The sequence below is a fragment of the Manis javanica genome, chromosome 6, assembly GCF_040802235.1.
Source record: "Manis javanica isolate MJ-LG chromosome 6, MJ_LKY, whole genome shotgun sequence".
Classification (NCBI taxonomy): domain Eukaryota; kingdom Metazoa; phylum Chordata; class Mammalia; order Pholidota; family Manidae; genus Manis; species Manis javanica.
The window spans coordinates 125,415,795-125,441,220 of NC_133161.1; the positions used below are offsets into that span (position 1 = coordinate 125,415,795).

At 35.0% G+C, this 25,426-nt stretch overlaps 2 protein-coding genes across 7 annotated transcripts in view; one reads left to right on the forward strand and one right to left on the reverse strand.

The window, feature by feature from the left end:
- Nucleotides 1–432: 432 nt before the first annotated feature.
- Nucleotides 433–4,222, reverse strand: JRKL (JRK like). Its single transcript, XM_017678661.3, has one exon. The coding sequence runs from the start codon at nucleotides 3,722–3,724 to the stop codon at nucleotides 2,156–2,158; it is 1,569 nt and encodes a 522-aa protein (XP_017534150.1). The 5' UTR covers nucleotides 3,725–4,222; the 3' UTR covers nucleotides 433–2,155.
- A 208-nt stretch (nucleotides 4,223–4,430) lies between these two features.
- Nucleotides 4,431–25,426, forward strand: part of CCDC82 (coiled-coil domain containing 82) — a 29,077-nt gene continuing 8,081 nt past the window's right edge. For 2 of the 6 annotated variants that reach the window (XM_017678660.3, XM_037020656.2), the window contains exons 1-8: nucleotides 4,431–4,475; nucleotides 5,782–5,874; nucleotides 7,969–8,086; nucleotides 9,212–9,999; nucleotides 10,476–10,674; nucleotides 18,369–18,461; nucleotides 19,750–19,874; nucleotides 22,618–22,788. In XM_017678660.3, the coding sequence (XP_017534149.2) occupies nucleotides 9,226–9,999; nucleotides 10,476–10,674; nucleotides 18,369–18,461; nucleotides 19,750–19,874; nucleotides 22,618–22,788 (1,362 nt within the window). In that variant the 5' untranslated portion in view covers nucleotides 4,431–4,475; nucleotides 5,782–5,874; nucleotides 7,969–8,086; nucleotides 9,212–9,225. The other 4 variants (XM_037020652.2, XM_037020653.2, XM_037020655.2 and 1 more) reach the window with 4 other exon arrangements.

Consider the following 25,426-nt stretch of genomic DNA (forward strand, 5'->3'; position numbering starts at 1 on the left):
TGTGAGTAAATTCAGAGACCTGTGGCAGGTGGTGGTTGGAGGGGGTGCAGGGTAGTAAGAAAAAAATGTTGCACATTTGAAAAGGTTAAGAGGTTAGCCTAGGTTGGAGAATATAAGTGAAGGCTTTGGCATCAAATACCTGGGTCTAAATTCTTACCTGTAGTCAAGTGGTCTTCAGCAATTAAGAGTATGAGCTGAGCATCAGTATTTCCACCTAATTCATAATTTGAGGATTATGTAAGTATATTGCCTAGAACATGATATGGGATTCACTAATTGTTAGCTTTTATACTTATGTTTAAGGATAGAAGCATCCAAAACAGACCTGTTAGCCTACCAGTTGGCAGCTTTTGGAAGAAAACAAATAGCTGTTAAAAAAAAAAACAAGAAACAGTCTATCACAAACTAGAGTCACAAGATTCACACTCAAGGTCACACACCAGTGAACCTTTTACTAGATATTAAAGTTTAAAACCACACAGCTTAACAGTAATGTCAGCCTTACCACCAGGTGGCAACTGTACAGCTGAATTTCACTGACAAGGTTAAAAACTGAGCAAATCTAGACAGAAATTCCAAACTTTTTAGTACATATTTTCATTTTAGAAAAACTGAAAATCCTTTTATATACCGTTTAATTTATAGTAGAATGTGTATCTGATTCAACATGTATGTTAACTTGTAATGCTTTTTTCCTCTGTGCACTGAGGCAGTTCATGCAACAAACATCATTTTTAAACAGTTCTCATCACAGATAAGTCTTTTCTAAAATATCTGGACATATGTCATGAAGAAAACAGAAATTAGGGAAAGCTAAAAATCTTTTGGAAGTTTTAGAATTCTAAGAAAGGTACTATAAAATACTAAGCCAAGTATTCCAAAGAAAAAGTTAAACCTTTAAAAAGTGACAGAAAACAATTTAAAAAAAATTTAGGACCAAAATAAGACAGAGACACCCTTCGTTTTTAAATTACTAATTAAATTAACATTCGTATAGGTAGTCTTTTCAATGTCTTGATTAAACATTGAATTTACTAAGCAAATTTATCAAAATTCTGACAAATGAATTCTAAAAGAATACCTCTTTCAAAGTGTCAAAATAATAAATGATAAAATCCCTTAAAATCTGGCACTTTCCATAATTATTTCTGCTTTCCTCATAAAACAGGTCACAACTTAACAGCTTTTTAAAAATAATAAAAGCTTTATTCACTTCTCATCATATAAAAATATGAAAAACTTTTTCGAATTATAGACATTTTCAAGTACAAAGTAAAAAAAAAGTCAAATTCCCAAGATGTTTTCCCACTATAAGGTGGGAGCTCCTATCACCACATGTAACATTACATAACCTGTACTATAATTACATGAATAAATAATAGTTACCCAATTCATAAGACCAATTAAAACAAGCCTATTTATTCCCTTTGTATAAATAACCTGTAAAAATACCCATAATTTTCAACTCCCAGTTTTCTACAAATAGATCAGAGTATCTCTTTTATATATCAGTTTTCCAATAGTTTTCACATTAATTTAGTAATCACTTCCTAGTGTATTTTGCAAGAAAAATCTCCCCTTCTTGCCACCCAAACATGATAGAACAAAAGTATGATTTCTAAGCTATTTTTATAATTCATAGATCATTATTTCTTCATTATTGGACTTCATTTTGAATTATTATAGATCACCCTGAAATCTAAAATATAATTTCTCATTCCATCAGTGTACAGATGGATACACAAAACAGATAACCATTTAGTATTAGCACAAGAAAAGATTAGTGTGGCAGCTCTCACAGATCAAACAAGATTTCAGCAAAGTTCTTGATCTCTTCACTGTTATCAGTAACTTTTGCTAGAAAATTTAGGGAATGCCACTGAAATGGAAGGGATAATTGTAGATTTACAAAAGAGAGTATGTGTGTACATGTAATTTACATCTACACAAAATCAACTTCCAATTATTTGTAAATGGACAAGAGACACAGATGATGCCAAAGCACATAATCCTCAAACCACTTCAGATACCTTTTTGCATCAGTATTTCACAGGACTGTGCCTGAGAATTCAGAACACAAAGAAAATTAGCCATATGCAGAGAGGTTAAGGGTTACAAACACAATTACAAGAACAATGATAATACTGAAATGCCATTATTGACTTGAGTTTGTCATCTTCTGTTTATTTCTGATGGTGGCTCTAAGTTTACGTATCACCAGTTTATCAGGCAGAATCATATCACCTTGTTGTTCTAGATAATCTAATAAATTTTCAGTCCATTGGAGAGCAGCTGCATGATTAATATGTTTTTCTGGAATCAGTTCTATTTCCTCCTCCTCATTTTCACTGGATTCATCTGTCTGGCCTTGTGCTCTTCTGATGATTTCACTGTCAGTTAACACTTCATAGCCTGGTTCAGTACTGTCCACTTCAAGCCATTTCTCTATGTTCTCAGTAGTCACATTTTCCAATCCTTTGGTATGCTGTAAAATGGTGGCCACAGTAGCCACTGAAATATCTTCTTCAAAGTCTAAGCCTTCTTTCTCCTCTATGGTAGGAAGAATCTTCTTCCATGCTCTGCTAATGGTAACTGGCTTTACTAAATTCCATGCCATTGCTATTTCATAAAGTGCATCTAGCAGAGTTAGTTTCTTCCAGAATGACTTCAGGTCATTACCTTCTTCCAAGTTGTTCTGGAGAAGACCAGCGCGATAGTTTCTCTTCATTGTCGCAATGACTCCCTGATCTGAGGGCTGGATCAATGAAGCCACATTAGGTGGTAAATATTTAGCAAATATTTGGCCATCATCTGACCTCAGCACGTTTTCATTTGGATGTGTTGGTGAATTATCCAACAGGAGCACAGCCTTTTCCTGCAGCCCTTTGGATCTTAAGTACTCTCGAACTTGTGGCACAAAGATCTTATCAAACCACTGTCGGAAAATGGAAAGGTCCATCCATGCACCTTTCTGGCTGAAATAAGAGACTGGCAGGTTCGAGGTGTCAGTTGACTTGAAGGAGCGAGGTTTCTTTGCTTTCCCCACAACACAAAGTTTAAGTTTGTGTAAACCCGTTGCATTGGCACAACACATGATAGTGACTCTTTCAACTGACTTGTGCCCAGGAACAGTGCATTTACCTTTGTTAACTGAAGTCCTGGAAGGCAGGCATTTCCAAAAGAGACCAGTTTCATCTGCATTATAGATTTGTTCAGGTTGCAGATTCTCTTGTTCAATGAAGTCTCGAAAGTTGTTACAAAAATCTACCACAGCAGTCTCATCTCCATTTAATCTTTCATTTCTAATGTTAATTTCTCTAATGCTGTGTCGCTGCTTAAAACGAGTTAACCAACCAGCAGAGGGATTAAAATCACCATCCATTCCCAGAGCATAAAAGAAGAATTCTGCTCTTTTTGCACAAATTGGTCCAGATATGGGATTCCCTTTTGCCCTTTGTTGATTGAACCATTCCAGCATTGCTCTGTCCAGTTCCTCATACATGCTTGGCTTCATAGATTTCCTCTTGGCCAGAAGACTTGTGGAATCAGAACTGCTTGCATAAGTTATAATCTTTTCTTTATTTTTTCTTATATCCCGAACAGTTGTCTCACCAATTCCATAAATCACTGCCAGCTGTTTGGAAGAACCTCCGTCTTCAAGTTTCTTTATTATGTCAAGCTTATCTTTAATTGTCAACACCACTCGCTTCCGTTTCCCTGACATGGCGAGGCTCTGGGATTCAGGGACTCACCCCACACTGACACGGCAGCAATCCACAAAATTCTTCCTTCTTTCACACTCACTTTAACACAGCCTTACAGCTTTTCAACCTTACCAGGAACCCGGGGACCCTGACCCCGTCCCCGTCCAGGCTCGGCGGGCAAGGAGATGGCAGAGGACGGCGAGAGGGAAGGAGTTTGTGGGAAGAAGCCTTTAACTTCCCTCTGCAAGGCCCCAAGGCACCGCGGGTAATCCGGATCACAAACATTCGTTTCATTCCCAGCGGCCGCGAGAGAGACTACACCCCTTCGCGACCACAAGGCCCCTTGGCGCCCGGATCCTGGGCAGATGCCTGCCGCCGGCCCCTGCACTCCGCGAAGTTAGGGCAGAGAGCGGAAGCACCGGGAGCCGGCGCGGCTTCCCAGGATGGGAAACCGCACTCCTTCCCCAGCAGCCGCCCTCCCGAGCTGGGCTTGGCCGGGACGGTCCTCCCGGCGCTCGCTGCCCGCCGGGCCCTCCGCCCACCTCGGCCGGAACCGGGGCGCGCGGCCTCTCCGACCGCTGCGCGGCAACCGCTTGTCCCCGCACGCGCTCCCGGAAGGTGCCTCCAGCCTCCGCCCCGCCTCCCCACCCAGGAGGCGGGACTTTCACCGGTGCCCCGACAGAGGGACGCGCAGCCCGTCGGGACGCGGCGTCGGGGGCGCAGGCGCAGGCGCAGGCGCAGGCGCAGGCGGAGACGGAAGCGCTCCGAACGGTGAGGGAGCAGGGACAGTCGGGGCGGTGGGAGCGGCGCGGGGCGGGGACTTTCGTGCTCCGGCTGTCGCAGGCCTTCGAGAGGGCTGAGAAGTCGTGTTCCCAGCGGCAGGGAGGGGATCCCCGGGCGCCCCCGGGGCAGGCGGGACGGCTCCCTCCGCGCGCCCCTCGCCGCGCCCCGGGCCCGGGCAGCGCTGCAGTGGGCAGTGAGCCCGCTCCCGCATGAAGGGCTTGGGTAAGGCCAGTGCGGGAGCTCCCGGGGTCGACTAAGCGGGGTCTGGCCTCGCAGCGCCTTGTCTGTCTTCTGGGTGCTGAGCGCCTCCAAAGTCGGGGCGTTGGTGCGGCGTGGCGCCCGTCGACTCCGAGCTCTGAGCGGCCGATTCCGTGGCTGCGGCCCCCTGCCGGAGAGGCTCTGCATCCCGCCCGAGAGTCAGCTTTGCGGTCATGAAAATGACTGGTGTGAACTCCCGAAACGGTCTGTGCCTTATAGTGCCATTCGTCCCTGGTGGATTTAGCGAACCACCCTGAGAGTTAACAGATTATAATAAATACAGTAGTTGTCCCGGATGCCAAACTGGCAGGATGCTTTCCGCTTAATTGCGGGAGATGGGACTGTGATTCTAAGCGGGAGAGAGTGGTTTTCCTCCATGTTTCTTTTTTTGTTTCTGCGTGTTGTGTTGTCCTGTTTTCCAGCCAGTGGAAGAACTGTAATAAATTAATTCGAAGCAATGTAATAAGAACATAATCAGAATGAGTACATTATAGCCCTTAAGCCATGTATTGTACTGGCTTGTTTTGGTGCCCTAATAATCTCATCAAATTGTGAGCTCCTTGGGACAGCCTGTGTTGCCGATTTCTTCTAGTAATCCCACAGCTCCAAAGCATGTGTTTGCGCATAATGTACATTCAGTAACTATTTATTTGGTTTATTAAGATTCCTTTTCCAACCTGCCATATAAAAGAAAACAACAAGGAGGGGTGATGTTTTACAAATAGGAATGCATCCTTTCTGGTGGAATTTCAAGTAATAGTGGGGGATTCATTGTCCTTGGAACCTTAAAGCCTAAACCACTGTGTACATCGTTGATATGGCAAATAAGCAATTGCTAGAATGAATCTTTTCCTGAAGGTAAACTAACCTCAAAGTCTTAAAAAGGGTATTTGTTCTAATGAGTAATTCAAGTGGCATCATCAAAGTACCTTCTTTTAGTTACAGAGTTACTGTGTGAAAGAAAGCAATATGGGTTATTGCCTGTAATTTAACAATTTTTTGAAAGACAGCATAGTTATGTATGTGTTTTTTTCAGGGCCTTTAACCATGAAGCACAAGGATGTGATAGTATTGATCGCCTTCATTCATTTAATGTTTGGAGTCTCTCTGTTTTTCTCTTCACCTAAAGGTAAGATATTATTAAAGAAGCTTAATTAAATTATCATTTCAAGAAATTGAGTGTACCCTCAGCACATATAGAAATTACATCCATTTGCATGGGTTTCTTTTTTGAGTTAATTCTAATGACTAAGGTCTTGCTCATCAGTTTAGCTTTACTTTCTCATTTCTCTCCTCAGGTTCAATTCACTCACCTTTTCCCTCTGTCAACATTCTTTCCTCCCCAGCTAACATGGTGAAAGTACCTACAATTTAAAAAGAGGAGCCAACCATATTCAAATTATCTTCTTTTTCAATGGCAGAATTTTTGACATTATTGATATAAATGGCAGTTTTGAAATACGGAGAACTTGGCAATTCAGCAGTTGGCCAGATGAACTTGATTCACTTTATTTAAATAAAATTTGCTGCTTTAAACATTCAGTAGTACAGGTTTCAAAAATAAATGTTTTTCTCTTCAGAACTGCCTTTCCTTGAAACTTTTACTTTTGGACTCACTAGGGAATTTCTTAAATTTTGTGAACAGTGTCACCAATAAGATGGTAGAGCGAAGTCTGAAAATTTTCATCTCTTTTGCACATTCTTTTTTTGTCTATTGAATAAATAATCTCTGGAAGTTTCTGGCCTAACTCATGTACACTAAAATTCAGTTACATAATTTTTAAAAAGCAGTTTATAAACTCTTGTTTTAATGATTATTTTCTGAAACTGAAATTCAGCATCAATGAGAGATAAAATGACTTCTTAAAGACATGATTTTTACTACCTTGTACAAATATAATATTGACAGCCATCACTGTGTAGCGCTGGACGGGGAATCAGGAGACCTGGTTTCCAATTCCTGCTCTGTTACTAACAAGCTGTGTGATCTTCAGTAAGTCATTCAAACTCTGTGTCCTTGGCTTTGATTTTGAAAAATGAAGATAGAAAATATCTTCCTTCTAAGATCACTGTTAGGATTTAAAAATAAGATATGAAAATGCACTGAAAAATTATTGTATATACAGGTTTTTTTTAATAGCTTAACTGTGTGCAATGATAGGTATTTTTATATTGTGACACTATCATTTCTACCATTGTCATAGAAATCACCTATTGATAAGTTAAATGTCTGTCTTTTGAGCACGATACACTTTTGTTATTTAAGCATCCAGTGTATCAAGCTGCTTTTTTATACTAATAAATTCATCTTTTACTTTAATGTTCCCATTATCCACATTTGCTTTAGTGTATCTACTAAAGCTGTATTTGTCATTTGTTTTCATAATATTTTTCATTATTTCTTCCAATTCACTAAGATTTATTAGAAAGCCTTACCTCCTTATTACTGTGTAATGCACATGAACTCTTCATTTATGCAAATTTAGCTATATAAAAATATACTTCTTTCTACTATATGGCTTCTAAATGCAAGCTGCCTAGTTTATCTGGTGCTTAATAAGAAACAAAACAGAACAGTAATCTCTTTAGAACCTGGAGAAAAAAATGGGTAGACATTGAGAAGGAGTTACAAAAAAAATACTTTAAGGAGTAATATATTTTTAAAAAGGGTAATTTTGCCCATGCACAGTTGTCATCTTTGCTGATTTTAATAAAACCCAAGTTTAATTTCAAAATACCAGAACAGGTCTAGTAACTAGGATTTGTTTAGATTGCTGTTACAATACTGAATATATCTTGTAACAGTGACTGTCATAAGGTTATACTTAAGCCTACACTATAATTTCTGATGTATAATCTTAATGACCATCATTGTTCTGATTTTTTATGAATGTTACCATTACAGAAGCAGTCTCATTGCCTTATAAATATAACTGAATTTTTACAATTAAATGAGTGGTATCTCCCTGCTACAAAAAAAGTAATTATTTTTGACATTCTGTTTTGGGGATTATCTTCAGAGTTTGCAGCATGTTTAAAATAAAAAATATCCACAAGTAGTTATCTTCATCTTTTGAAATTGGATTTCATTTCCAAAAGTCACTAACAGTGCTTTATAAATGAGACAAGTGAATAAAGTAAGTCATTAAGTCATTTGTTGGGATAAAATATGAAGTGTAATTATTTTCATATTTTTATAAATTTTTAACACTGTGGTTTATAGAAAATCTCCAGGAATATTCTGTGCCATAATGGAAATACTGGAATAATCAGCCTAATAAGGTGATTTCTCCAAAGGAAATAGCACTCAAATATATCGGCTCTTCTACATGTATTATGAGGTTAGTCTCATTACATTGTGATCATGTTTCTATTTTCCTTAGCAACTACAGAAGTACATATGTGTTACTGCTTTTCTAATTACCTGCTTGTCTCTAATTGCTCTTTTACTGCATACTGGTGATAATTTTAATGGAGTTCGCCCTTTTCTGAATCAGAAATTTGCAACATTTGTTTTCTGTCTCAATACCATGCTCTGCTTTGCCATGAAACATTTTTGTTTTTTTACCTTTTGTCGGATTGTTAGTAAGTTTTCTATTGGATTATATTGTATCTTTAATTTTGGTTTAAAACCATTGCCATTTACTAAAGTGTACAGAAGCTGCAGTTTTAGTGGATAGATTATCTTTCAGTTTTGCTTCCCTATATTTTTTATGCCAACTACTACTTTATAACTTCATATATTGATTGGTCCTTTATGTTACAATTCATGTCATTTCTCTGTTCACAGTCCATCCTTGCTTACAGGATTACTCTTTCTGGCAATCTCTATTTTCCTATATCTTCCTTTCTTCTTCTAGTGTAAAGCATTTCTTCATACCATTTTCAGACCTTTTTGGTCACATTTATTTACTGAACATACCATGTTCCTTTTCAGTGGCATAGTTTGGCCCTTACCATTTTTACATAAGGCTAAAATCCTTTTTTCTTTCATTTTGTCTGTTCAAAGATAACTAATCCTTCTGAAGTCTATCAGATCATATCTGTTTAATAAAATCTTTAGTGATGCACTTGCTACACTGATCTTCCTGCATCTTTACATTTTTATCACAGTTATTTTTATCATTCGATACTAAATGAATACAACCTTCCATTTTTTTCTTAGTTCTTATGTGTATGTTTTAGTTCTACACATGGCTGATAATCTTCTGAAAAACAGGACCATGATTTTTCTGTGTATCCCTTTCAGCATAACAGATAGCATAATTCAGAGTAGATGTTCACATAGTAATTTCATTGATCTTCAATAAATTATTCATTGAATAACTGGTACCATTTTCACTCTATATTTCATGTGATACCTTTGTGAATCATTTTATAACACCAAATAAATATAGTTTGTACCACAAATTCATTAATTGTAATCTGGTTATCATTATTGTATTCCCAATAACTTTATTTTGTAGAAGCTTAAGTGAAAATGGAACATGTTAGAAGACATGAAACAAGGAAAAATTCTAAATCTCAAGATCATGGGCAGAAATCTCGAGTTGATTGGAGGCGGACTAAAAGAAATAGTATCTCACAATTATTTGATAGTGATGAAGAGCTGGATAGTGATGAGGAGCTGGATAGTGATGAGGAGCTGGATAGTGATGAAGAGCTGAATAGTGAGGAGGAGTTGGATAGCAATGAGAATCTGGATAGTGTTGAAAGTGTTGACAATGATGAAGAGCTTGAGAGTAACAAGGGGCTGGGTAGGAATAAAAAGCCAGAAAATGAAAGTGAGTTTAAATTAACTCAAACTGACAGTGAAGGAAACAAATGTGACCATCTCATTAATGCTGGCAAAAGTTTAGCATGTGAAGAAGAAAAGAACAAAACCAAACATAGAAGTATTGACTTACCAGATCATGAAAAGCATTCAAGTGAAGAAGAGGAGCATCCCCACGAACACACTGGACAAATAATAGAGGAGGATTTAGAAGAAGAACACATCAGGCGAGGGAAGAGAAAAAGGATCTCCTCTGTGATGTATGACAGTGATGAGAGTGATGACAGTGATATTCTAGTTAAGAAAGTAGGTCTTAAACGTCCACGTAGAGTGGTTGAAGATGAGTCTTCTTCAGTGGAGATGGAGCAAAAAAAAAATGAAAAAGCTTTAGCTGCAAAAAAGCAAGAACAATTCCAGAAACTGAAAGAACTTTCAAAACTAAGATCTCGCCGGAGACGCAATAGTAGTAGAGACTTTGAGGTGTGTTACATTTTATTGGTTTTGTTGCTGTTCTTAAATTTTTAGTTAAAGTACTTTTTATAAAAAAGTACTGAGTCTGTATTGTTTCTCAATAATCCTAGAATTCATTTTTTAATCAAGTATCCTTGAACATGTTTGATTACATCGTTGTATCCAGTATATTGTTTTACATGAGCTTCAGTCCCTCTTTTTTAAAATTGAAAGGCTGGTTTGTATGATCTTTCCTGTTTTGAACTTCCATTTATAATCTTAGTGTCCATTTTAAATGTTTTACATTACTTACCAAGGTATATTATCTTCTTCCTAATTTCAGAAGCTCAGTATTTAACATACAAAAATTTTTTGACCTTAAAATATGAAATTCATTTCTATAGAATGGATCATTTTTTTGTTCCAGTTTTAATCTTTTAATTTCACATCCATACTGACAAGTTTAAAAGTCCAATTTACTGAAGGATATGTTTTAATTTAATTAGGACTCTGGAAAGGAATCTTGCCCAAGCAGTGATGAAAGTGAGAAGGAGGAGGAGGAGGATGAAGATGATGAAGATGGAGATGATTATATTATTGATGACTTTGTAGTACAAGATGAGGAGGGTGATGAAGAGAATAAAAGCCGGCAAGGAGAAAAATTGACTATATCACAACTGAAATTAGTAAAAAAGAATTCTCTTTGTAAGTTAAATATCAAGAAAATGTTCTATGACTTGTTATAATCATGGTAGTATATCAAGTATCAAATTAGCCTTTTACTATCATGTTCTAAATTATTGAATAGAAACTATAGTTTCATCTTCAGGTAACTTTAATTTGTCAGGCTGATAAAAGTTTATTCTAGTAGTTTCAGGTACTAGATACTGTTTATACTCTTAAAAATTATTGAAGACCCCAAAGAGCTCTTTCTTCTGTGGGTTATATCTATCAACATTTACCATTGTAGAAATACAAAACGAAGACATTTAAAATAGATTTATTAATTGACTTAAGGTAACAATAAACTCATTAATGGTAATGTACATTTTTATGAAAAATAGTTATATTTTCCTCCAGAATTAGAAGAATGGCATTGTTTTACATTTTAATAAATACACTTTATGTCTAGCTTAATAGGAGGTAGCTGAGTTCTTATATTTGCCTTTGCATTAGTCTGTGTGGTCTCTTGGTTAAAGAAGATGAAATAGTATTGCTTCACACAGATAACTGGAAAAGAGAGGAGTAATTGAAAAGTATATTCAAGATAATTGTGGATATTCTCCTTTTAAACTATACCACAATTCAACAAGTGATAGTTTTTTAAAGGCTAGTTGTAGTATAGAATCTGAAACCATATAATTGAACTTGTAGTACTTACCTATGATAAAACCCATTGGTCTGTATGCTGAAGATTTAATAGTTATTTTTACTACCTCATCAAGGACATTGTTAAGTGAAAGTAGCTTTTTTACTGAGTGCCTTTTTAAGACTGACTGCTTTCACTTCATATACATTTAAGTTTCCTCCGTGTCTTAATGTGCCTTAGTAGCTCATTTCTGTCTATCAATGAATACTGTTCCACTGTATGAATGTACCAGTTTGTTTATCCATTTGCATGTTGAAGAACATATAGGTTGCTTCCAAGTTTTGGCAATTATGAATAAGGGTGCTATAAATATTGGGTGTAGATTTTTCTGTGTTTGTAAGTTTTCAACTCATTTGGGTAAATACCAAGGAGCTCTGTACTTAACATTTTCCACTGAGCCCCTTCACCTCCAAGGGAGATGTATCTCATTTTTTATGCAATACATTTTACCTTGTGTGCTCTTAATTGCAATTTTTCCTCCTGGCTCTGCCTTTTCTCATCCTACATTCATGTTTTTTCTACCTTGAGTTGATAGGTTCCACCAGCCACACTATTCTAAATCTTACTTTTTGTCCACGTCTTCTGTTAACTAAAAGCAATATACTCAGACTCTTGCACCCATCAATCCAGTAAAATTGTTCTCACTAAAGTTTGTGATAACTTACCAGTTGCCAAATACTCCTCAGTTCTTATATTAACCTAGTATATATTGCTTTGTGCTTTGCCATCAACCATTGACCACACTGATTTTCAGAACATCCTCTTTTTAGTTTCTGTGGTATCATTCTTTCTTGCCTTCTCTTTTATAATATTACTTTCCCCTTTTCCCATTCACCATGTAAATATTGATGTTTCTAAAGGTTACATCCTCAAACTACCTTCATTTTGTTTATACTTCAGGTAGTCTCTTCCTCATAACTTCAGCCTAATCAATAGGCAAAAATTCCCAAACTTTTATTTCAAGCACAGATTGCTCCAAAGACTAAGGTCCATTTTCTCATCTTACTGAACATTTTCCTCCAAGCGTCTTTCGGATACCTCAGACTCAATATGTGGAGAACTAAATGTTTACAAGGTAGTGTAAGGGTGTTTTGAGGTGGTGGTAGAACTGTTGTTTTTTTGGTTGTCATTTATACAACTTTATTGGTCATTGAACTCTACACCAAAGAGTGAATTTTATGGTATGTGAAAAAGTAAAGCCCAATAAAAAGAGCTAAGTGGGTACCCCATTTCCTAAAAATAACCGAAATGGTTAGTCAACTTTGCATCTCTTTGTATTCCTAGTACCCATTGGAGTTGGTGACACATTATAGGAACTCATTGTTAGTTGGATGGGTGAATAATTAGATAAGCACATTTGTTGGAGGCTCCTGGATCTTAAAGTTCAAGACAGAAAAATATTATATATAAAACCAGATTTCTTAAAACATAAGAGGAAAAAGACACTATTTTAATGATAACTTGAGACTTGATTAATGTTTTTATTACTTAACCAATGCTTATGCCATTTGTGAATATAATACATTAAATATAGGCAGTTTTTAATATGCCAAGGTATATGTTCTAAAAATTGTTATAAGTTAATTCTTACATATGAAAATCAAAATATATATTCTCATTAAAGCAATAACCTATATGATGAATAATTAACACCACTCTATGTCCTGGGTTAAGTTGTCAATAGGCTAGTATTCCAAGATTCAATCTCGTCCTAATGCCTCCAAGATTACTGAGAAGTATTCATAGTCAACATATGATCAAAATTTAGGAGAAACATTTTTTAACTCCAAATAAAGCACTCAGTTGAGAATCACAGTCAGTGGCCTGTGCAATTTTATCTTTTTGAAGAAAAAAATTCTACCTGCAGGAAAACAATTTTGTCACTTCCTCACTGTATCTGTTACATCTCAGAATAGTTTACCCTCCTGCTACATCGTTGCAGTAGTTGAAGACAACATCATCTTTTTCCTTTCTCATCAATCTCTATTAGTATTTCTCTGTATTTATTCTGAGACTACAGCTCCCAGAAGAGAGATGATGGAAAGTAGAGGGATAGACTGGCAGTGATCTGTTGTATTCAAGATCTATAATGGCCACATACTGAAACTATTTATACACAGATAAAGAGATAGGAGTAACCTTCAAATTTTTGGATACTGAAGATTATATTATTTTTCCAGTACTCTATCTTAGGTTCAGAATGGCAAAGAATATAGTAGAAGAGTACATTTCAGTCTACTATGTTTTGCTAGGTAAATATTTGCTAGAATACTGGAAATGAGACTAAGAGTGAACATTAACTTAGTCTCCACCTAGCAATTAAAGAATCATCCTATCAACACAATACAGAATGTGCCTAAGAAAAATCTTGTAACCATTTATATTAAATATTAAATCCTAGAACTTTCCCTCTTTTTCTAGGAAAAGTAAAACAAACTAGTGAAATCATGTGGCACAGGGAAAAGTAACATTGTCCTTATGACTCAGAGGAAGAAAACACCTACAAAGTTTTATTTAAGGAAACAGAAAGAAATTAGATAAAGCATTTTTCAATCTGTGGGAAAGAAATAGGAAGTCATAAGGCAAGAACACATTGAGGTAAAAGAGAGCTACCTAAGATAAATAAAGATAAGTTGCCAGAAAACTAAAAATGTAAAATCAGAAATAAAATCTAGTAGTATAATAGGTAAACAGCCGAACTAACAGTACAGAAAACCTCATCATTGATATATAGGTTAAACCCAAGAAGTTCTTCTAGTAGAAGAAAAAGAAACAGTTCTGAAGGAGAAGATAATACATTAAGGAATAGAAATGAAAATTCAATTTCACAAATTCCTGGGGTTGGGGATACTGAACAAATGGAAATCTAAAGGAAGAAAATTTATAACTTTAGTGAGATATATAAAAAAGATCTGAATGTAGTAAGAGGCATATAAATATTTTGGTTGTAAAGATGTGTAGAGCTTTCATATTGGGATGTGAGCTTCTTAAATCCATGTAAGTGGGTGTGTTGGTGTGTCTGGCAAGTCAAGAATATTTTCTCTATCATACCTTTGGATTCACATCTCTACACGTCTTTACAACCAAAACGTTGGTATGCCTCTTAGTACATTGAAATCTTTTTTTATATATCTCACTAAAGTTAAAATTTTTCTTCCTTTAGATTTCCATTTGTTCAGTATCCTCAACCCCAGGAATTTGTGAAATTGAATTTCCATTTCTATTCCTTAATGTATTATCTTCTCCTTAAGAACTGTTTCTTTTTCTTCTCTCTACTGGAAGAACTTCTTGGATTTAACCTAAGAAAAATCTGATGAAAACAGATTTGCACATAGACAGATGAAGGAAATACTTTACTGATTATAAGAATAAAGTTATCTAACCATTCTTTTTAGAATGATAAAGATGTTTTATCTTTATCACAAAAATGTTTATCATTCTAAAAAGAATGGTTAGATAACTAATACTAGGTACCACTTTAGTGGGTTACAATAAAATGTCAAAAGAGAAAAGAACTTGTAATGTCGATAGATTCTAAGAGGGAATTTGATATTTGATGCCCATATCTAGCCTAAAAACTAAAAACAAGTCTTAAAAAGTATGAGCATGTTTCCTTTACATAACCAGAGTATTTTTTTTAGAACCAAAGTATTTTGAACCAAGAACCAACATCATACTTCTAATGAAGCACTAGAGATAGTCTCTTAAAGAATAAGACAAAAGTATTTCCTACTTTGTTCTAGATGTTTTGAACAATGTAATAAGCAAAATGAAAGTAAAACAAGAAATGTAACTGTTGAAAAGATAATGCCATTTATTATTTGAACATAATATGAATATGTACACACAAGCTATAAAGTTTTGAGTGATTTGACCGAGGATGCAGAAGTTAAGAGAAAGGATATAATACATTGAGGGAAGGAGTACATGCAGCATATATTTTCCTAATTTTCTCATGTACTTTTTTTTCCTGTGTGAGGTAAGGGGAACCTTAGAATAGAAAAAGAAGCCAATTTCTTGATCTGCCTCTGCCGTCTCATACTGGACTTACACCTCCATTCCAGAAGAAAGTACACCAACAATCTATGTGCTTCTACCTAATAGAATGTTTATAGTCTCTTGGTTCTTGAAATAAATTTAACGTTAGCAAGACCACAATCTCCTTGGGGTTGAGGGAGAAAACACAGTCAGTGCCCAGGAATTCCCAAACAATATCTTTCTCTCCAATTCTGTAATGTCCTAGGAAGCTCATTTTCTACAAATATCTAAGAGAATATGACTACTTTGGAATGGTAAAAGATCTCAGAAAAATGACCAGATGCACAATAAATAGAAGAAATTCAAGGTTGTCTTGTGTACTGTCAATAATTATTTAGAAGATATTATGAGGGAAAAATTCCATTTACACTAGCAAAGTTGCTAGGTCTAATCTTAAGGAAAAGTATGGCTTTATAGGTACAATAACAGAATTTACTGTGAACAGAAAAGAACATGAATAAAAGGAGAGAGCATATTCTGGAAGGTAATAAAATACAATGTTATTTCTTCTGAAATTAATTTTTTTATTCAACTTTGCAAAAACAATCCCAGTGTTCATTTGGAAGAACAGATATATGAGAAAAAATAAAATTTCAAAACAGAATAAACCAGAAGGATGTGTCCCACCAGATGTAAAAAGTTAATGATAAAATTGCAGTAAGTAGAGCAGTATAGTACTGGCATGAGAATGACAGCCAGATCAGTAGGGAGGTAGTGTTAGATCCAAATCTAAGTGTATGTATAAAAGTAATGGATGATAAGGGATGCACAGACAATCAACAGAATGTCTAGGCTATTGCCTATGGGGAAATTAGCTACTTTGGAAAACTGAAGTTATACATAGACACAAATATTTTTGGTGTTCTCCTGTGTCCTGCCATTTTTTATATAATCGTGGAGGATAGCTTTAAGCAATATTCCTAGGACATTCCAAAGAATCCCCTCAATAGGATTAAACCACTGAAAAAGCTGAGGGAGAAGTCTGAGCTCTGACCCCAATTCTGCTTGTATCTTGTTGTGTGACCTTGAGTAGGTGATTTTATCATGTCATTTTTCTTAATTTTGTGATGAGAGATTTGAGTTTTTAAAAAATTTTCCATCCAAGTCTAAATTCTATGTTCTGAAGTATAATAGTATTAAATCTCACTGCCACATAGAACAACATCTACCTAGGGGATAGTAACATGAAATCTGGAGTCAGACTGCCTGGGTTCCAGCCCTGGTTCTAACACTTACTAGCTTTGTGATCTTAGGGAAATTTTTCATCATCTCTGTATTTCCAAGGGTAATGAGAGTACCTCATAGGCTTATTGTAAGAAATAAAGCAATGCATGTAAAGTGCATAAAACTATGCTGGGCATATAGTTGCTTGGTAATTTTTTTTTCCAGTTTGAGGTGCTGGCAGCATAATTTCCCCATCACCCACCCATCCACTCAAGCACAGTAAAATGGAGGTCTTTTGCCTGACTCTTTTGAAGGAGATTCGGATATACATTGGTAGGTGGGGAATTCTGTGGCTAGACAAAAACTCTAGATGAGTCTGGTCCTCTGTCCTTTCCTTTTATTCCCAATCCTAGAAACACTATCAAGGTCTTTGAAATAGAGCTCCCAAAACTCTACAGCAGGTGAGCAATATTAGGTGTCACGTTCAAGACTGATACATTCAGTGGGATAAAAAATTCTCTTTAAATTTTTTTGATAGTTAAACTTAGGTAAGCAGGATGAATTTGATTTTTTAAATGCATTTTAACTCTCAAATTCAGTTATATACCAACACTAATATATCCAGAAGTTGATGGAAGTCTAGTCAAAGTTGAATTTCTATTGAAGTGTTATTTCATTTTCCAGTTATGTTCTACTTAGTTTTAAAACAAACATATTCATAAATGGCTATGATCAGTTCTTTAATCATTTTCAATTGATCATAAGCCCTCTAAAAGCTCAAGGGCCCCAGTGCAAATTATCTGCTATTGTAATTTAGTTTTATTTACTGCCTTATTCTAGTTACTTCAGTAATTCAATAAGGTGTTTTCTTAAAAAACAAAGCTTGCCAAAAAATTTCTCCTAAAGTATAAAAAAAGTTATACAGGCCTTTAAGTAGCCAAGAAATAAGTTTTAAAAAAAGTTTCTCCATGTTAAATCCCATCTTTATTTTATTTCAACTAAAATTAAAGTTTAAATGCACTCATGGATGCTAATAAGAAGTCTTATTTGCATTAATCCTTTACCAAGCATTTTCTGCTTTTCCTGAAATACTGAGGCTGTCCTTACTGTGTCTTCACAGATTCAGGAAAGGAATGATGCTCTATGATGACCACTTGAAGGAAGGGATTATGTTTCATAGAGAATATTCCCACAGCCACAGTAAGCCTTGACCCCAAAAGTCATGGGAAATAGTAGGGACCTTCGCATTTATTGCTTGGCTTATCACAACAGATAATTCCATGTACTAGACTGAGAGTGGCAAAGTAGGCATATATATTTGGTATGAGAAAGAGACAATATGACTTTTCTAAACTGTAGGGGCAATAGAAAGAGAAATGGAGTTTTTATAGCTACTGGGGTTCTGGCCAGGGTAGCAATTTCCTGGACAATTTCATATGTAACATGAGATAAAGAATAGTACAGGAGTTTCATGTTCATATTGAGCAATCTGCCTATAAAGGTTTTCTCTAGCTTTCTCACTCTAATTGTCAAGATGATAATTAAACAGGTGCATAGGGGATTTTGATTATTTTTCACAACATATCTTAATACTCCCTGAACAGTTTCCCTTAATAAGTTGGCAAAGTGAATATTACTTGAATACAACTAGAAACTCTGGATTAGAAGCCAGTAAATATGAAAAATGGGTATTTGCAGCTGTAAAATTAGATTAATTTATTTCTCCTATTTGTAGTCTTTATTTCTCAGCCTTGGAAAAAGGAACCTGTTATCTTCAGGAAATTGTTTTGTCTACTAGATCCTAATATTTATTTAAAATTAATTTCAGATTCTTTTAGTGACCACTATACTCACTTTGAAAGAGTTGTGAAGGCTCTTCTCATCAATGCTTTAGATGATTCTTTTCTGGGAACATTGTATGGTAAGTTTAATATGAATGGAAAAATCAGGGTTTTTTCCTTTTCCTAGTTTTTAAACCTCACTGTTATATATATACATTTTTTTTTCTTTAACAAAACCAAGGAGACCCATTCTTAAGAACCTTCAGTTGTTCCCTCTAGGATCAACAACACCAAAAGTCCATTCATTATCAAAAACTTGTTAGTGATTATTTTACATGGAAGGGACAAAGGAAATATGGTGGTCCCCTGTCTATAGCAAGTTCACAGTGAATTTGGGGAGTAGGACATACACTCATAAAGACAGCAGGGTAGTTCAGCGCCCTGTGTTACCCAGCCTCTCAGCTTGTATTACATGGAAAGTGATAATGGCATTTTATGCTTTTGTGCCTATGCTCATTCTGTTCTTAGAATACGGTCCCTTTCTACTCTAGATTTTCCAGGTGAATGTAAAATCATTTCCATCATGAAAGTGATCCATGACCTACCCAAGTAATACTTGTCACTCCCTCATTTGTGCTGTTATCCGAGAGTATGGTAGAACTGATGTGTATGCCCTTTCCATTCTGTAACTCTTCCAGGGTGTGAGAAGAACTATACCTTAAGTAGACACTTACCCTTGCATCTAGCACAGAATCTGGCACAGAACAAAGACTATAAACATGTGTTCAATATCTACCTTAGTGCCAAAATAAGTTTTATTCATAATTTATTGAACAAATATTTATTGTTTGCCTAAAGGCCAGGCATTATTTGAGGGCTTGGAATATGTTAATGACTTAACATAAGATTCCTGACCTCATGTTTTAAAGTCTAATGGGAGAGACAGACATTGAATGAATAAACAAATATATAACATAATGTAATATGTTTTCAACTAGTGATTAGTTCTAGGGGAAAGAAAATAGGGTAAGGAGATTAAAAGTGTAAAGGGAAGAAAGTCTGTTGGAATTGTCAAAGAAAGTATCTCAAGAGGTGATTGATATCTTGAGATTTTTTAACAGAAACTTGAATAAGTGAGCGAGCAAGTAATGCATGGATTTAGCAGAGAGCACAGCAAGTGCCAAGACCCTTAGGAAAGAGTAAGTTTGATGTGTTCAGTGAACAGTCAGAAGACCTATATGGCTCTTTCCTTTCCCTAATGCTCTGATGGAATTTTTAAATGTTTACTTCATTAAATTTTTAAAAAATTTAAAATGCTTTTAATGAATAAACCAAGTATCTTCCTAAAACTAAGGGAAAAAACCTTAAGTATTTACTAATTTAAATATTTCATAGGTCCAAGTGATTTTTTGTTGTTCCTCTGAACAGATGGTGCCAGGCAAAAATCTTACGCACAAGATATGTTGACATCTCTTCATTATTTAGATGACCGCTTTATTCAGCCTCGTCTAGAGAGTTTAGCCTCTAGAAGTCGTTGGAAAGAGCAGTATAAGGTATATATTTTTATTTATTTTTGAATCTCTGATATTGGGTAGGAGTGGAACACCTTTCAGGATTTTAGTATCCAGTTGGACTAGCATTTTTCTTTGTTACATAATGTTTGTTGTTTTTTACTTCTAAAGGATATTGTTTTAATCATTCACATTTATTGTATCTATCCAATAACTGAGTAGCTCTAAAGGATGAATAACTTTAAAACACCTCTAGGGCTTAACCCACCAACTAGAATGAGGATATTGTCTCACAGGATGTTAACTTGTTTCAGAAAAGAGAATTCCATTGTTAAAGAAGTTTGAGAAACAGTGGGTGTAATTTAAGCTTAACTAGAGGTCTTTTCAAGGAATATTAATGTGTGAAATTATACTGTAAGTCTTCAGGAGAGCTATGTAGAATGTAATACTTTCCAGGTTTGTGTTTTACGCTGACACTCCCTACTATGAAACACCTGTTATCACCTCTTAGGATAATTGATTTCCATAACATAATTGGGACAACACTGACCTAGATAGTCTTTGACATACCTCTCTACTTCAAGATTTTGTAATTCTACCAATTTGGGGGAAGCATTTTTTAAATTTATAAAATTTATTGAATTCTATGTTATCCTCTAGATTTCTAATTTATGACCTCTCATAGAGGCTGTACTATATGATTTTTAAGGATTTTTTTTTCTCCCTATTTTCTATTGATTAGCAGAAGGAAAAATGTCAAGATAATACAAGTTCAAGTTCCTTATAGTCCTTCTCGCACTTAAATCATTAGCTACGCAAAGAGATTTTGCTTCATCCAAAGCCTGTTCAGCCTTAATTACCTGATGATAAACTAGCCACAAATAGGTTAGGTTTAAGGGACAGTTACAGGACTACAGAAAAAGTTAGAAGACCTCAGGTTAGAGAGTTTAGGGCCACTGTAGATATATTTTTTGACTTTGGGTGAGTTTTTAACCTCTCTAAATTCCAATTTCATCCTCAGATTTAGAAAATATTTATTATACAGAGAAATACTTAATTTGAAGGAAAAATACATAGCTAAGCCCTTCGAACATGGTATAAATATTGTTTTATTTAATAGGAATAAAAGTAATGTACACTCATTGGTCATGTAATTTTACCAAGTAATTTACATGCAAAGTATCTTATTTTATTTTCAATGTAACCCCATGAGGAAGGCACTGTTATTTCCTCTGTTTTAAAGATGAAAAAACTGTGACTCATAAAAATTGAAGTAACATAAAGTTACACAACTAGTATTCGCCCAGGAATATATTTAAACCTATGTTTCTAGGGTTTCTCTGACTTACACCCATGCCACTATGCCATATGCTTTACCATCCTATGGTAGGTCATGCTGAATCGGAGTAAGCCAAGGTTGAAATGGTAACTAGATATAAGAAAATACTAGCTTAAAATTATAGAGACATAGATGATTCAGTATAATCTAGGTCAGGATAAGCTAGGTTATGCTGCAAAAAAACAAGTAACATAACAAACAAAATAAATCAACAATGACAATCTAAATAGCTTATCCCAACAAAGTTTATTTTTCATATGCCCAGTGTGAGTTTACAGGAGTACTCTGTTTATTGTAGCCACTGAGGAAACCAAGCTGATAAGAGCTTTCATATCAGCATGTTGCTTCTGCAAGGACCAAAGAAACACGAAGGAAGGTTGATTAGTCACCTCTTCACTCTGAATGTCAGCCTGTAGGTGACATGGGTCATTGGAATACCATGAAATATGAGAAATTAATTTAAGTAGACAAAAGTTGGTGTTGTGAATCATACAGTGTAAAAAGGAGACTATCAGTATATTGGATACTTTGTTACTGTCAGACTGATAGAGAATGGGAATGAGGATTTGTACCCCTACTAATAATGCTCATTGTGTGCTGTTCAAATATTTGTAGCAAAACCTAATCTACACTACTAATTAGAATAGTAGAACATAAGCAAAAATACTCAGATGTACGTTTCAGAGCTTTATGAAGCTTATTTATGAATGCCAAATATTTTCTCAGTTTGTAAAGTTGTTTAATACTTTAAGGATCATGTTCTATTACATAGATAAAAAATATTGCTGTATATTCACCATCTTTGCTGTCTAACTACTCATTGCTAACTCAGCTAATAGACTCTCCAAATCAATACTGGCCACCTAGCAATCCAAGTCCCAACTTATTTATTTGCATAGTACTTTAGTAAGTAACTATAGGAGGATTAAATTATTTCTGGACTATTTTGTGGAAAATATGATATAATTTACACAATGGACACTGAATGTGTTCTTGTTTTTCTTGGTTTTGACTAACCTAAATGAATTCATCTTTTTATAATATCCTGAATTTCTGCTGCACATTCTTTCCCATTTTTAACTAATACCTCATTAACACTAAAGATGAAAGGAGGTAAAAGAAGTAAATTAAAATCTGTGAAGAGTAGTGCTTATTAGTAACTCATAGGTTGGAAGGATATGAAACTAATTTTTTTTCCTAGCATGGTTTCTTTTCATTTAATAGCCTAAATTATAAATTAATCATTTTATTTTAAAAATATAATGTCCTACACCTACTGTGTGCTCAGTATTAAAGTAAGAAATACCAGAGTGTTTGCCCTTATAGCTCATCCTATTATTATGATTCCTAATTATGGTTTTAATTTGGTTAGGTTATTTTTATATTTTATTTCGTTGTTGTTTTCTAGTCCTTTAAAGCTTCATTACATTTTTTAATTCTTTTCAGGAGCGGGTAGGAAATTATTCTAATGTAAATATCCATTTGAAGAATCCTGAAAACTGTTCTTGTCAGGCTTGTGGAATGTACCGCCACTGTAGATATTCAGTGCATTTATCAGGAAAGTTGTATAATACCAGGACCATGGAAACAGATGATTTCATGTCACATGATAAACAGGTATTTTTTCCCTCTTATTTTAGTTTGCAGTATTTAGAAATTTTCAATCCATAAGCTTGAACAAATAACCCTGTTTTTTTGAATGTGAACTATATGTCTTATACAGCAGATTCACTCCTAATTCAGTCAGATACTAAAATCAGTGCATATTCTTTAAGTTATATTACCCAGACTAGTGGGAGGGCAGAGATATCAGGATAAAAAGGGAGATAACTGGGGCAGGGGAATCAGAAGTCCCATTTTAGACCAAAGGAGTCCATTTATTCACCCTAATAAGAGAATTGAAAGAAAACTGTTTCAACCTAGACTATAGCAGAAGTGTGCCAGATTTTAGAACACTCACCACATACTTAAGGTGTTGTTAATTTTGAATGAATAGACAAACTGAAGAAAATATTTGAAATATTTGAAGAAAGTATTTGGTAAACAAGAACAGAGCAGTACAATGTGGAGAAAAAGTATAGATGTAGACTACTACTATGTTTTTGTAATCATTATAAAAGTTTCATTTATAAATGCAAAAATATTAATATTGAGAGTTTCCTCGATATTTGTGAAGGGTTTGTGTGTGTTTGGGGGGTGGGGGTGATAGTTAGAAACCCAAAGTTATCTCTAACTACTACCAGTTAAATGTTAAGGTAGAAATATACTACTATTTGAAATAAACTGTTCATTTGAATTCTACTAGATTGGGAAGTACGATTCCTTAGTACTATTAGGCAATAATTGATCAGATCCCTCTGAATATTCTCCGTTGCAAGAGTCAACTAGAAAGTTTACCTAGGGATCATGAATTCAGAATTAGTCTTTAATGTTTTACTTGGCAAGTTACTATAAAAACACATTTCTTTTCTCAACAGAGTCATATGCAACTTTCCCCACTACTTAAAAACTGATCTATGAACTTTTTATGAGTTAAGATATCTAGAATCCTAACAAAAGTCATTTAATACTTTAAGGATCATGTTCTATTATATAGATAAAAAATATTGCTGTATATTCACCATCTTTGCTGTCTACAGCTAAGCCTGGAGAGGGGAGCTAGAAGATCATTTCTGCAGTTCCAACATTCCTGTGAAGGAATATATATTCTATATAAAGTAGTAAATTCAAATACCTAAAAAATAAAAAAGAGCTCATGAAATAAAAGCAAAGAACACTAATACACCAGTCACATAATGGAAAAAATATAAAAGTAAAATATATTGGAAAATAACTATTCCCTATTTAAATGCATATAATTAAAACTACCTTAAGATGCTATTTGATAGCTCTTAAAATAGAAAAGTATTTTTAAAGCAAATGATAAAATGCAGTTCTGTCGAGGTTGCGTTGAAATGAGCAGTTTCGTGGATTCCTAGAGGAAGAAAGGATATGATACATCTTTTTAGAATATTAGATAGCTAGTAGCTACATGTACAGAGCTATACATATTCAGTGCCTATAAAGGTGTCCTAGGCAAAATAATTCAATAAAATAACAAAATCATGAAGTTCATTGAAGCATTATTTATAACTCAAAAAATTTGGAAATAATCCAAATAAAATATTAAGTAGTGATTTAAAAAGCCACGAATACCATCATTTTATGATAGAATATAATAAAACTACTAAAGTAATATTTATACATATTATGAACTAATGCTAGGTGGAAGTGAAATAAGCTATGCATATACTGTGCTTACATTGTCTAACAATGTGTGCATGTTTGTATGTATAGCTGTATGCAAACATTAAACTTACTGTATATATTAAGATAGTATGATTGAAATTCCTTAATAATTAATTTTTCAGTATCTTTTTCATTAAAGGGAAGAATTACTTGTTAAAATCTATTTTATGTCCTGAACTACAGTGTCAATGAATGTGTAGAAAGGTAGGGAGAAGGGACAGAAAAAAGAAAAGGAAAGGAGGAGAGAAACCCCTGTTTTCAATTCAAGGCATTAAAGAGACTGGCCTACTTCCATCCCCACCCTCAGCTTATTTTGAAAACTAATTCACCATTTTGTGTTGCTGCTTGTAGTTACATAAAATTGAGACTCCTTGAGGTTAACTAGGGTTCTCTTTTAAGGTGCAAATAATACTTTAAAAGAATGTACTTAGTGGATTTGTTTAATGATAAAACTTCTAAAACTTTTCTCCTCGCTTAACTGAGATTAGTTTCTTTGAAAGAAAGGATCCTTTGATGGAAAGTGGAACAAGTGAGAGAGAGTAATTTTACTTATAGCAGCTAGGGTATTGAGGTGAGAGGTCTTGGACTACCAGATCGTGGTGAAGTCTGAGAGCATAGATAAGAAGGAAATCATGTCAAAGAAAGATGTGAAATGTGAAAGGCAGTTGGAGGCAGTAATTTTGAGGCAAGTGACAATGTATATATTGTCCATGCAAAACACAGGCCAAGAAGAAATAGAATTCAATGGCTCGGTTTATTGCACTAAATGTTTCTAGAGACCTAGTAACTGAACACAAACTTCTCCCCATCCTTCTGTTTCCTAGAGGATCTGTCTTTTTTCTTCTTCATACTTTAATTCCATAAGGAGCTGGCTTCTCTGTATATAAGTGAAGGCCTTATACATCACTTTGTTCTACTGTGGTTTATCCAGAACAGCCATAGAATACTTCTACACAATTTACTTTTT

Coding starts and splice junctions, on each gene's coding strand:
- JRKL (XM_017678661.3), bottom strand. CDS start 3,724: ATGTCAGGGAAACGGAAGCGAGTGGTGTTGACAATTAAAGATAAGCTT.